The 11,629-nt window shown below is 35.6% G+C and overlaps 1 protein-coding gene and 1 long non-coding RNA gene across 2 annotated transcripts; both read right to left on the reverse strand.

Annotated features, from left to right (window-relative positions):
- On the reverse strand, window positions 250–4,092 carry LOC109950356. The gene is made up of 5 exons (XM_020568923.1): window positions 4,031–4,092; window positions 1,480–3,720; window positions 1,077–1,388; window positions 898–985; window positions 250–819 (listed from the first exon to the last, which is right to left on the reverse strand). The coding sequence occupies exons 2-5, from the start codon at window positions 3,714–3,716 to the stop codon at window positions 250–252; spliced, it is 3,207 nt and encodes a 1,068-aa protein (XP_020424512.1). The 5' UTR covers window positions 3,717–3,720; window positions 4,031–4,092.
- On the reverse strand, window positions 4,224–5,261 carry LOC109950290. The gene is made up of 3 exons (XR_002272603.1): window positions 5,174–5,261; window positions 5,006–5,054; window positions 4,224–4,374 (listed from the first exon to the last, which is right to left on the reverse strand). It is a non-coding gene; the product is annotated as an uncharacterized LOC109950290 (long non-coding RNA).

Consider the following 11,629-nt stretch of genomic DNA (forward strand, 5'->3'; position numbering starts at 1 on the left):
TCTTGTTTCGTCTGAATTGTTTGACTATTTTTGAAGAGAAATATGTCTTCTAGGTAAAATGTTGGAATGTCAATTTCCCATTAGAATAAGTATAAAAAAAAATTGATTGATAATCACCAATCAGACTCCAAAATAAATAACTAAAAATAGTCAATCCAAAAAAAAAAAAGATGATTACAAAAAAAAAATAGACAATCACAATTACTTGACAACTCATCCCATAGTTGTAAGTTGAATCACATCCCTTCTTCAATCAATTTCATTGTCTTCAACATCATTTTGGATGGCATGCATGCTTTGACTTTGAGTCTCTGCTTCTTGGTATGGCTCAATCTCATCATTAGTCATCTCATAAGCATTTCTTGGATTTGTTTCCACTACAAAACTCCAAATTTTATTTTTAACCCCCTTCACATAAAAAACTTGGGTTGCTTGACTTGCTAATACGAATGGCTCTTGAGTATTTAGCTTGCGTGTTGTATTAACAGTGATTATTCCATAACGATCTATCTTGTAACCTGTTCCTTTTCGTGCTGTGTCATACCAATCACAATTGAACAATACAACTCTATTTCCTTCTGTGTAACGAAGCTCCACAATATCTACTAAGGTTCCATACCAAGGCACATCGTCAACCTGATTCTCCCCCTTAACCATAATTCCACTATTTTGTGTTTTTTTATTCTCATCACGCTGCAATGTATGAAATCTAAAACCACTAATATAATAACCAGGATAATAAGTTACTCGCCTTTCAGGACCTCGAGCCAAAGAAAGCATTTGTTTACTAACTTTACCATCGTTGTATAGTTCTGTGACCTGCATAGAAAGGAAAAAATATTTTTAAAGAAACATCTATGACAGTCAATTATTTTTCCAATACAATATTATCCATACCCTTTTAGAAATCCAGTTTGAAAATTGAAGCCTATGTGACTCCTCCACATTATCAACACTAGACTGGATTAGAATGTTCTTATGTTCTCTGCATACATAACAAATGATTATATTATATCTAAATAAATAGTAACATATATTAAATACACAAAGAATTTATAGTGTTGAAGAATTCTTACTGGACAAATGGCAAAGCTTCATCACAATTTTGCAGGACATAATGAGTGGCAGCCTTATGAAGTTCAATGCTCATCTCTCTAAGTACACCTTTCCCAAAAGCTCGACCAGGTGTTGAGAAAATAGATAACGGAGATGTATCATATGACGGTTGACCTCCATCATCGTTTCTATCTCTTTTATTAAACTTAGTTTCAACTCGATGCAAATAGCGAGAGCAAAATATTAAACACTCGTCTCCCAAGACACCTTCGGCAATAGACCCTTCTGGATGAGCCTTATTACGAACATAAGTCTTTAGTTTATGCAAATACCTAATTGTGTCATAAATACCGAAATTAGAGAATCATACATCAGCAGTTAAACAAATCGTGAATAAAACTAATATATAAACATTGAGATTACCTTTCCACCGGATACATCCACCTGAATTGTACTGGACCGGCCACCTTTGCCTCCCATGCCAAGTGGCAAGTTAGGTGAATCATGATGTCAAAAAAGGCAGGAGGGAATATTTTTTCCAACTTGCATAGAGTTAGCACAATTTGATTGTCAAGAAGATTCAAGTCATCTTCTCTTAAAACTTTAGCACACAATTCCTTGAAAAAGTACGATAATTCAATTAAAGGCTCACTTACATCTTTGGGCAATAAATCTCGCGCCATAAACGGAAGTAATCTCTCTAAGAACACATGACAATCGTGAGTTTTCATACCAGAAATATTACGTTCTGAAGCATTCACACATCGAGATAAATTTCCAGAGTACCCATCTGGAACTTTCAACTCCATTAACCATTGACATAAAGCTTTGTTATCATCATTTGACAATGTATAATCGCCTGGGATAAAATAGAGCTTACCATTATCTCCTTCTTCTGGATGATACCTCTGTCTTATACCCATTTCTTGAAGATCAAGATGAGCATTTAAAGAATCTTTTGTTTTACCATCAATGCTCATCATTGTGCCAATCACATTCTCAAATACATTTTTCTCAATGTGCATGACATCTAAATTGTGACGCACCAAAAGTGTTTTCCAGTACGGCAATTGGAAAAATATCGAATGTTTTTTCCAATTATGATCTTTTCCAAACCCAAATATTGTATGCTTTTTCCCATCCTTGCCATGTGTTATTTCTCTTAATTCACTAAGTTCATTTATCACATCATCACCAGATGGTCTCTTAGGTGCAAGTCTTCTTTCCCTTGTATTATCGAATTGGCTTCCTTGATTACGCCATACGTGGTCAGACGGTAAAAATCTTCTATGACCCAAATAACATGTCTTAGACCCATGAGATAACCGACGATGCGAAGTATTAGATGCACAATATGGGCATGCCAATTTGCCAGACGTACTCCAACCTGACATGTATGCATATGCTGGATAATCATTTATAGTCCAAAGAAGTGCAGCTCTCATCTGAAAATTCTGTTTTACATATATATCATAAGTTTCAACACCAATTTCCCACAATGTTCGCAATTCATCTATCAATGGTCTCATGTATACATCGATGTCATGGCATGGACCCTTGGGCCCAGGAATAAGTAAAGTCATGAAAACATAAGGCTCTTTCATGCACATCCACGGAGGAAGATTATATGGATATATGAGAACCGGCCAAATACTATAGTGCAAATTCATGTTCCCAAAAGGGTTAAATCCATCTGTTGCCAAACCAAGTCTTACATTTCGAGGTTCCATACCAAATGACTCATGAATTTGATTAAACGATTTCCAAGCCTCAGAATCTGCTGGATGCCTCAACACTCCATCTTTTACACGATCCTTAAAATGCCACCTCATATCTACAGCTGTCTTGGATGACATGAATAATCTTTGAAGTCTTGGTGTGAGTGGAAAATATCTAAGCACCTTCCATGGAACCCTTTTACCTTTCTTTTTGCTACCCTTTCCTTGTCTCTTCCATCTCGAAAGCTTACATGTAGGACACTGCGTTGCATTTGCATGCTCCTTATAATAAATGATGCAATCATTATTGCATGCATCTATTTTATCATAATGAAGACCTAAATCTGAAATAACTTTCTTTGCACCGTTGGTGGTTGTAGGTAACTTCTCACAAAAAGGAAATGCATTTTTCAACAATGTTAGCAACATACCAAATGCTTTGTTGCTCATAGTACCGATACCCTTTATATGCATCAGGTTCACAACAAAAGACAAATTAGAATACGACTCACAACCTGCGTACAATGGTTGTTCTGCCTCTTCTAACAATTTGTAAAACTTGTGCGCATCTCCATTTGGATCTTGTGGACAACCTTCTTCTATTAAACCATGCATATCATCGTCTTGCTCCATACTGGCCACATCATGTCCATCATTGTCACTGTCACTTTCATCACTTTCATCATTATCCTCATCCTCACCCTCACCCTCACCGTGCAAATACCATGTAGTATAAGTTAGTTTAATTCCGTTATAAAGAAGATGCTTGTGTACCTCATACCTCAGATGTCTATATCTATTACTGCATTTAGAGCAAGGACAAAAGATCTTAGAATCATCCGGCTTAACATGGTTGTATGCATAATTGAGAAAACTTTCAACTCCTGCAAAATAATCTTCTGAAGACCTTCCAGATTGCATCCAAGATTTATCAATAGGCATTTTTCTGATAAAATTCAGATTTATCAATAGGCATCCAAGATTTAAAACTGCAAAATATTAATAGAACTCTGTTCCCAAAAATTCAGATATTAAAACTATATCAAAGACATCAAAATCAAAGCCACATTTATTACTCATGTTTTTTTTTTATAATTTATGCAAAAGTTAGGAGGGGAGAAGAGAATAGTCTTTGATTTACTTGCAAGTCATAAGTGTACATATTCACATATCAACAATTTGTACTCTACTGCCCATCGTGCATATAAAAGAAGAGTCAAAATAAGAGCCAAGCCACACAAAAAAAAAATGATTACCTTACCTTAGCTTTTGGACCTACAGCTTCACACAGCTCATATAATTGATTTGCAACAATATAACGAACGCGCCAAGACTTATCCTGGTCAAAAGAACCAAGTTTACACGTATAATGGCAAGAGCACATCAACAAATAATATTGGCAAGAGCACATCAACAAACAATAAAGGCGTTGGCTATAATTAAATTTTCTTTCAAGTTTCAAAAAGCAAACTATAATTAAATTTAGATAAGATAAAGTAAGCAAATGAGATAAACCTCGGGTAGGATTCCTGTCTTTAGGAAGGATCTCAATATAGCAAGCGTCTCGAAAAGAGGTGATTACACAAATTTTGGCTCCAAACTACAGAAGACTCTGTAACTGTTAGAAAGCAACCACTGCGGGACTCAGCAATATAAATAAAGTGGGAAAGAAAAGAAAACATAGGAATAAACAGAGAAACCAAAAGATTTAACAGATACAAAGAAACAATGTTTTTTTAGTTATTTACTTCAATCTCACAAAAACTGCATTTTACCACTATCAAATCACAACCACATACGAAAGAGCAGCTTCTAATTACAATTTATCGACTCGGGTCATGATTCTGCAGATGGTACTATATTTAACTCTAGAAAATGGAAAAGGAAGAAGTTCTTTGCAAACCTATATATGAAATCTCACAAGACAAGGTGCAAGAGCAGAACAGATCATAAGTGAGGTTCAAGAGACCAAGTTTTCCATGTAAGTGGTGTTTAATTTTTTTCCCATCTATTACTTCTTCTTTTTATCGAATTTCCCATCCATTACTTGATTCTTATGATTTGTAATATGATTCATTTCTCATCTATAAGGGGACACCGATGTGGCTACATCATACATAAGATGAACTACTAAACCTTGACATGATAATGGTGAGGCAAAGAAGAAAGCAAGTATTTTCACTTAGTGACCTCAAAAGCACCAGATGTAAAAGGAGAGGATTTGAACTTACTCGATCTGCAGCTGCCTGAAGGGTAAGATGATCTCCCCACTCCCCGGCTCTAGTTCCATTTAGTATTTTGTAAAAAATTGAATTAACTTTTAGTAACAGTTAGATACATGACAACATATCTTAAATTTTGTAGTAAAAAATCAATAGGCATGAAAGCAGAAATCTAACTTCTTCATCTTCTTCAGGTAGTGTCTGTACTTCATAGGGACATAAGCTTCATAGAGTTTTCTGTGATGCTTTAGCTGAAACATAAAACATTTTTAAATAAATAATAAGAAATACTTAATATAAAGAAATTTTTTTACATATACAGTGAATTATAGATGAAGCTAATAAAGAAAGACAGAGATGGATGGATGAAGGTAGGAAAACAGAGCAAAAGGATAATTGAATTAAATTAGATACGTACCAAGACAGTTGCCGACATGGAAAGTGGCGTGAGTAGCCCATGCTTGGAGGTTGGAGGAGAGATCCCAACCCGAAGCTCTGCCAACAGAGTGGTTGGTGTTGATCGCAGCAGCAAAAGCAGAGACGCAACGGAACCACATGCATATGAATATATCACCACAACGTGTGAAGTTATGGAAGTCTTTTTATCTTTTACTCTTTTTGCTGCTGTTGAAGGTTGAATGCTATTAGGGTAAACTAAAACTTTCAGATGAAAGAAAGGGAAAAAAAAAAACGTTAACCTAAAACTTTCAGACGAAAAAAAAAAGGGTAAGCTAAAACTTTCATATGAAAAAAGAAAAAGAAAAAGGGTAAGCTAAAACTAATATTGGTAAATTATATAAATAGAAATTTGTATTCTGCTTTTTTATTGGTTTTCAACAGCAGCCACAGAAGAGAAAAAAAAAGTGGGGGAAAGCCCAAAAAAAAGTGGGGGAAAGCCCAAATTAATTATTTGTTTGCCGCTCAAGCCTCTTTTTTAATGTAGGTTTTTTGCTAACCCTAATTGTTATCAGTTTTCAACAGCAGCCACAGAAGAGAAAAAAAAACTTCCATACGTCTTCTCCATACGTTTCTCCCTAAACCCTCTTCTCCTCAGCAAACGGAAGCCATTGAGCCATACAGGTAACCTACTATATTTTTGCTAATATCCATGTATTGTTATAGATATAGAAAACGTCAACTCACACGGTGCTGGAATTCTGGTACAGTGTACACTGATTTAAGTGAGATATATTGTGTTGAAGTGGAAGAATCTACCTTGGGTTGGGTTGAACCTGTAGAGAACTAAGAGTAATTTTGGGTTGAAGTGGAAGTTGGGTAAGTTTCTACTTTCAAGTTTGTGGCCTTGGTGGGTGTGTTGGATAATTCTGAGTTTGAAGAGGATAATAGTCATTTTATCTCGAATTTGGGACTGTTTTGGTGTTTAAAGTTTATTAGAACTGAATGTCATTTATGCAGAAATCTGAGTATGTGTTCTGTTCCGGACAAAATGGCCTAGTTCATATTTACGTTTTAAACTGGGGTTTTGATGTGTGAAAAATAGACATTTCGATGAGTATTTCAAAACTGATTTCATTCAAATTGGAGTTAAATTAGATTTTTGACAAATTTTCGAATTTGGAATTATTCTGCAGAAAACAGAAAACTCTGCAGCCTAGTCTGTTTTGGATTTCTGTCTTTGACTTGCTTCCTCTTCTCCTCAGCAATTCACACCTTTTCTTTATCAAATGACATGGGTTCTTTTGATTTATGTTTGTTTTTAATTATGACAAATCAAACAAGCCATGACATGGGTTCTTTATGTTTGATTTATGTTTCTTTATCAAAGTACTATTTTTTATTTATGTTTGTTTTTAATTATGACATGGGTTCTTTTGTGATTATAAATGGCAGCCATGGCAAAAAAGAAAAAGAGCAATAATAGAGCATCAGGCACTGTACATCCTCAGTCATCTAGACTCTCCTCAGATCGCCATATTTCCAATGACTCATCACATGATAACGAAATGCAAGAAACATGTATTATTTATTTTGAATTTATTTTGTATATATGTATTTCAATTATATGATTAGTTCTCAATTAATTTCTCAATTAATTTCTAATTTTTTTGTCTATTATAAATTGTAGCCAGGGCAAGAAAGAGAAAGAATCAGAATAGAGCATCCGACATTACACATCCTCTACTGACCAAGATTGTAATAAACGTATATGCTTAGAACGTGAAGAAGAGCATGAGAAATTAAAGGAGGAAGTGAAGGACTTGAAAAGTGTGCTGTATGAATTGAAAGATCTAGTTCAAAGTATGAGGGAAAACAACTCAAATACTTATGCACGCTCAAGACAATCTGCTCCAATGGTGAACTCTTTTATTCTCATTTCAATATTTTGCTCACTGTTAAATATTGTATTTGTTATTTTTATTCTTAAACGATTTATGTCTTATTAATTATTACCTTTTATTTGACAGGACAATGTAGAAAGTTGTTCAGATGCTCACCTTGAAGACGAGTAGTGCAACATCAATTGTATTTTGCTACAATATGTATTTTGAATTTCAAGGTTCTGATATATTTGCGGATTGCTTATATGTTTTAAGGATGATGGGGATTGTTTATGTTTTAACTATTTAAAATAATTTTAATTGAACGCTTAAAATTTTAGTACAGTATGGTGTCGTAAGATTTTTTTTTATATTACCAATTAAATATAGATGATTAGAAAACTATTTATAGCAAATATTATTATTCAAATTTCTTTTTATTAATTTTTTAATAAAATAATTACATTTTTCGACCACATTTCCCTCTCGGTAATGCATATTTCCAACAAACACTTTATTATCGGAAATACTTTCCGACAATAATTGCCTATTTCCAACAACATTTCCCACGACATAATCGGGTCGAAACAATTATATTTCCAACCACTTTTTCGTCGAAAATATTTTTCGACAGGATTAATCTATTTGCGACAAACTTTGCGACGAATAAATGTGGTTGGAAATATATATTTCCGACGTAACTTGCTGATCGAAAATATTTTGTTATACTCTTTTCCGACGAGCTATTATATATTTTCCACGAACTCTTTTGGTCGGTAATGATAATTGCGACGAAATCTAGCCCTCACAAATAATATATCATTGTGGAAAATAGTATTTCTGACGACACTCATTGGTTGAAAATATGATTTCGCAAAAACAAGAAATCACGATAAAAGAACTATTTTCGACAATCAAATAAGTAATTACGACCACAGGTACGGTCGGAAATAAATATGTGGGGTCGTTTAAAAAATCCATTTTCGATAGAAATTTAAGCAATAGCTACGAAGCTTGGGCGTCGGAAATACATTATTTCAGACGGAATGGTCGGAAATGAAGTATTTGCAACCGGCCTTTTAGCGACGACTTCCGACGGACTTTTGCCGTCGAAAAAGGGTATTTGCGACGGCAAAAGGCTTTTTGCAACGACAAAATGCCCTCGGAAAAGGGCTTCTGTTTTGTAGTGCCAGTTTAAGGTTAGCACAGGGCCCTCAAAATCTCAAGACCGGCCCTAAATCAACTTTAGTACAACCCAAAAACTCAAAGCTCAAAACAAGAAAAAACCCAGAAATCGAAAACCGTTGATCGGCCCTAGAAACACTAAAAACTCTTTGGGGGGGGGGGGGGGGGGGGGGGGGGTGGTCTGAAGGCTTGGGGGCCGCTGGGGTCGGGAAGATTGGGGTTACGATGGTGGGGTTAGATTTGGCTAGAGGTGTCTTGGGGTGACTGTGGGACTGGGGTTTTTGGGGTTTGGCCGTATGTGGAGGATTTTAGTTTTAACTAGCAAAAGGTGCCCGCGCGATGCTGCGGGTTTTAAAATTGCGTGAAATGTGTATAAAGCGATGAAAATAGGTAGGGAACATCTCAACTACCCAATTGCCAAAACAGTCAAAGGATTTACCAACATGTTCAAATATTGTAATCATCTAAACCTATCATTACAACAACAAATTAACACCAACCAATTGTCAATTGATGCTATTATCTAATTCCTATGCTCTATTCACAAAACTTAAATCAATTAATTGAAATTTCAGCCTAGAAACTCACCCCTTACTTAACAGAACTGAAAACACCATCCATACCGCTCTATCCAAAGCAACAAAAGACCACCTGCAAAATATCAAAAGAAAACATGGTTTTAAAAAAAAAGAAAAAAAAAAGGAAGAAAAATTAGCTTGAGTATTTTATGCATGCAGAATCTTTTCATTAAACCAAGAAATTAGCTTGAGCAAAATCTGTACGGAAAGACGCCACTCTGTACGAATCCCCTCATTTCAACATTGCTTTCATGATTCCTTTACAAAGCATATGTTCTGATGTAAATTGTATTATATATTACAGGTTGTGTTACTGCAACTGTGGGGGAAAAAAAGGAAATCATAAAGAAGCTGTATACAAAATTCAAAGGAAAACCCAGTTGATAATACAGAAGGACATGCATCAAATTCCTGTTTTTCTTTTTTATTAAAAAATTCAATACCTAAAATATCCAGAAGTCTATAAGCTTGGGACTTTTTTTTTTTTTTTTTTTTTGCAGACACAAAAAGAATCTCTTTCAGAAGATACAATTAATAAGGACCAGTAAACCATGAATTAAAAAAAATTAAAAAATAGATGGAAAAAGAAAATTTATATGGTTAAACAGAAATAACAAACTGGTGAAATGGATCATCGCTATATGTTATAAAAGAAAGGTAGTCCATGAGATTGAAAAAAAATATAAACATGAATGAATTGAGAATATAAAATAATTATTGACCCGCATCTTATTACAGTACTGTGAATGGCAACAAACCAACCAATATTATCATGCTAACTAAGCTGGAGATCCTGGGTTTAAATTCCTAAGACTGCAACCTTCCAATATAAGATGAGGATAGAGGCTCACATGTGAGGAGTTAGATATATTCGCCATGAGAGAATATTGAACTGAAACTTCGGGGGGTTTCTATACCTCAGATACCTTTTTCAAACTCCTTACATTTGTCAGTCATTACACAAACTTTGGGGCAAAATGTTCATGTTAGGCAGTAAAGTAAGATTTTACACTCATATATCAAAACAGAACAACACACTCATATATACAAAGATACAAACTTGGACTGAAATAACACACAAAGATGCATAATTTCACTCACACAACCGAACCCAATTCCCTCCACTTTCACACAGAAAATCTATAACCACAAGCAAATTCCCAATGGCTCCACTTATTTTTTCAGAATTGTTACAGGCTATAGTGCGGTGTGAGGCTCATTCTGCAAGCTCCTCATGGTACATAACCTTAACCATAAAGAATACTTCAAACCCTCTGTCTGTATCAGCCAGTTGGCACCAAGTCATATTCCAACAACAAATTTCAACATTGCCACTTTCTTCTTGTTTTGCAACTTCCATCAATGAAGCCCACTTCATAAAGCGGAAACCAAAACCACAGAACCATTTTCCACAAAAAAAAAACTCTACTTGTACATAAAAATAAGAAAAAATGAATCGTTGTCCGCTTTGGGCCCCCCTCTTTGCCCGCACGGTTTTGTTTCTGGGAACTCCGAAGCCAGTGAGCTCCCAAAAGGCCTCGTACTAGATGGAGGCGGGCATGTACATATAAGGCACATCACCCCCTCTCCATTGGTCGATGTGGGATGTTACAATCCACCCCCCTTAAGGGCCCGGCGTCCTCGTCGGCACACTCGCACCACACGGCAGAGTAGCTCTGATACTAAATTGTCACATCTCGGGATCGGCTCCGCTATAGCACGATATTGTCTGCTTTGGGCCCCCCTCTCTACCCTCACGGTTTTGTTTCTGGGAACTCACGAGCAACTTCCCAGTGAGTCACCCATCCTGGAATTGCTCTAGCCTCAACTCGCTTAACTTCGGAGTTCCCATGACTCCGAAGCCAATGAGCTCCCAAAAGGCATCGTACTAGATGGAGGAGGGCATGTACATATAAGGCACATCACCCCCTCTCTGTTGGTCGATGTGGGATGTTACAATTTTGATCTTTCTCATCTTTCCAATGGCTAATTCAGAAGATCAAGACTTGAAGCAACTCAAGCAAGTGCTGGTGCAATTCATGGACAAACTTTCACCAGGAAATTCAGTGAGAGATGTCAAATGGGGTTGGAACATGAGTTCAAACCCTTGCAGAGACCAATGGGAGGGTGTGACATGTGATAAACATAATTTTGTGAAGAAAATAGTTCTTGAAATGTCCAATTTAACTGGAGTCATAAAAAGGGAACGCAAGATAAGTACGAACAGAAAAAAAAAAAAAAAAAAAAATCAGCCACACAGAAAATCTATAACCATACGCAAACAGAAAATCTATAGCATCTCTTAGAATTATAATTCTGATCTGGAGTCATAAAAAAATTATATATATATATATATATATAAAAGCAAGAGTATATAACCACACGCAAACAGAATATCAGCCACACAGACATCAATTATCAGATTGATGAGCAGACTGGGAGTTCTCATATTGATTACTTCAGTTCTTTTTCCTTAGATCTTCCTCCCTGTAACAACAAACCAAACTCAATTTCTGATTTACTTCTCAATTTTCGACATGACAAATGAATAAACCAACCTAGAAAACTAAAAGAACATTAAAACCAACTTT

The sequence above is a fragment of the Prunus persica genome, chromosome G7 (assembly GCF_000346465.2).
Source record: "Prunus persica cultivar Lovell chromosome G7, Prunus_persica_NCBIv2, whole genome shotgun sequence".
Lineage (NCBI taxonomy): Eukaryota > Viridiplantae > Streptophyta > Magnoliopsida > Rosales > Rosaceae > Prunus > Prunus persica.

What these genes read in the sequence shown, in the direction of transcription:
- LOC109950356 (XM_020568923.1), bottom strand. Translation starts at nt 3,716, where the DNA reads ATGCCTATTGATAAATCTTGGATGCAATCTGGAAGGTCTTCAGAAGAT. An exon ending in TGGATGTATCCGGTGGAAAG is followed by an intron (nt 1,389 to 1,479) that starts GTAATCTCAATG and finishes TGACACAATTAG; the next exon opens with GTATTTGCATAAACTAAAGA. An exon ending in CAAACTGGATTTCTAAAAGG is followed by an intron (nt 820 to 897) that starts GTATGGATAATA and finishes CTTTCTATGCAG; the next exon opens with GTCACAGAACTATACAACGA.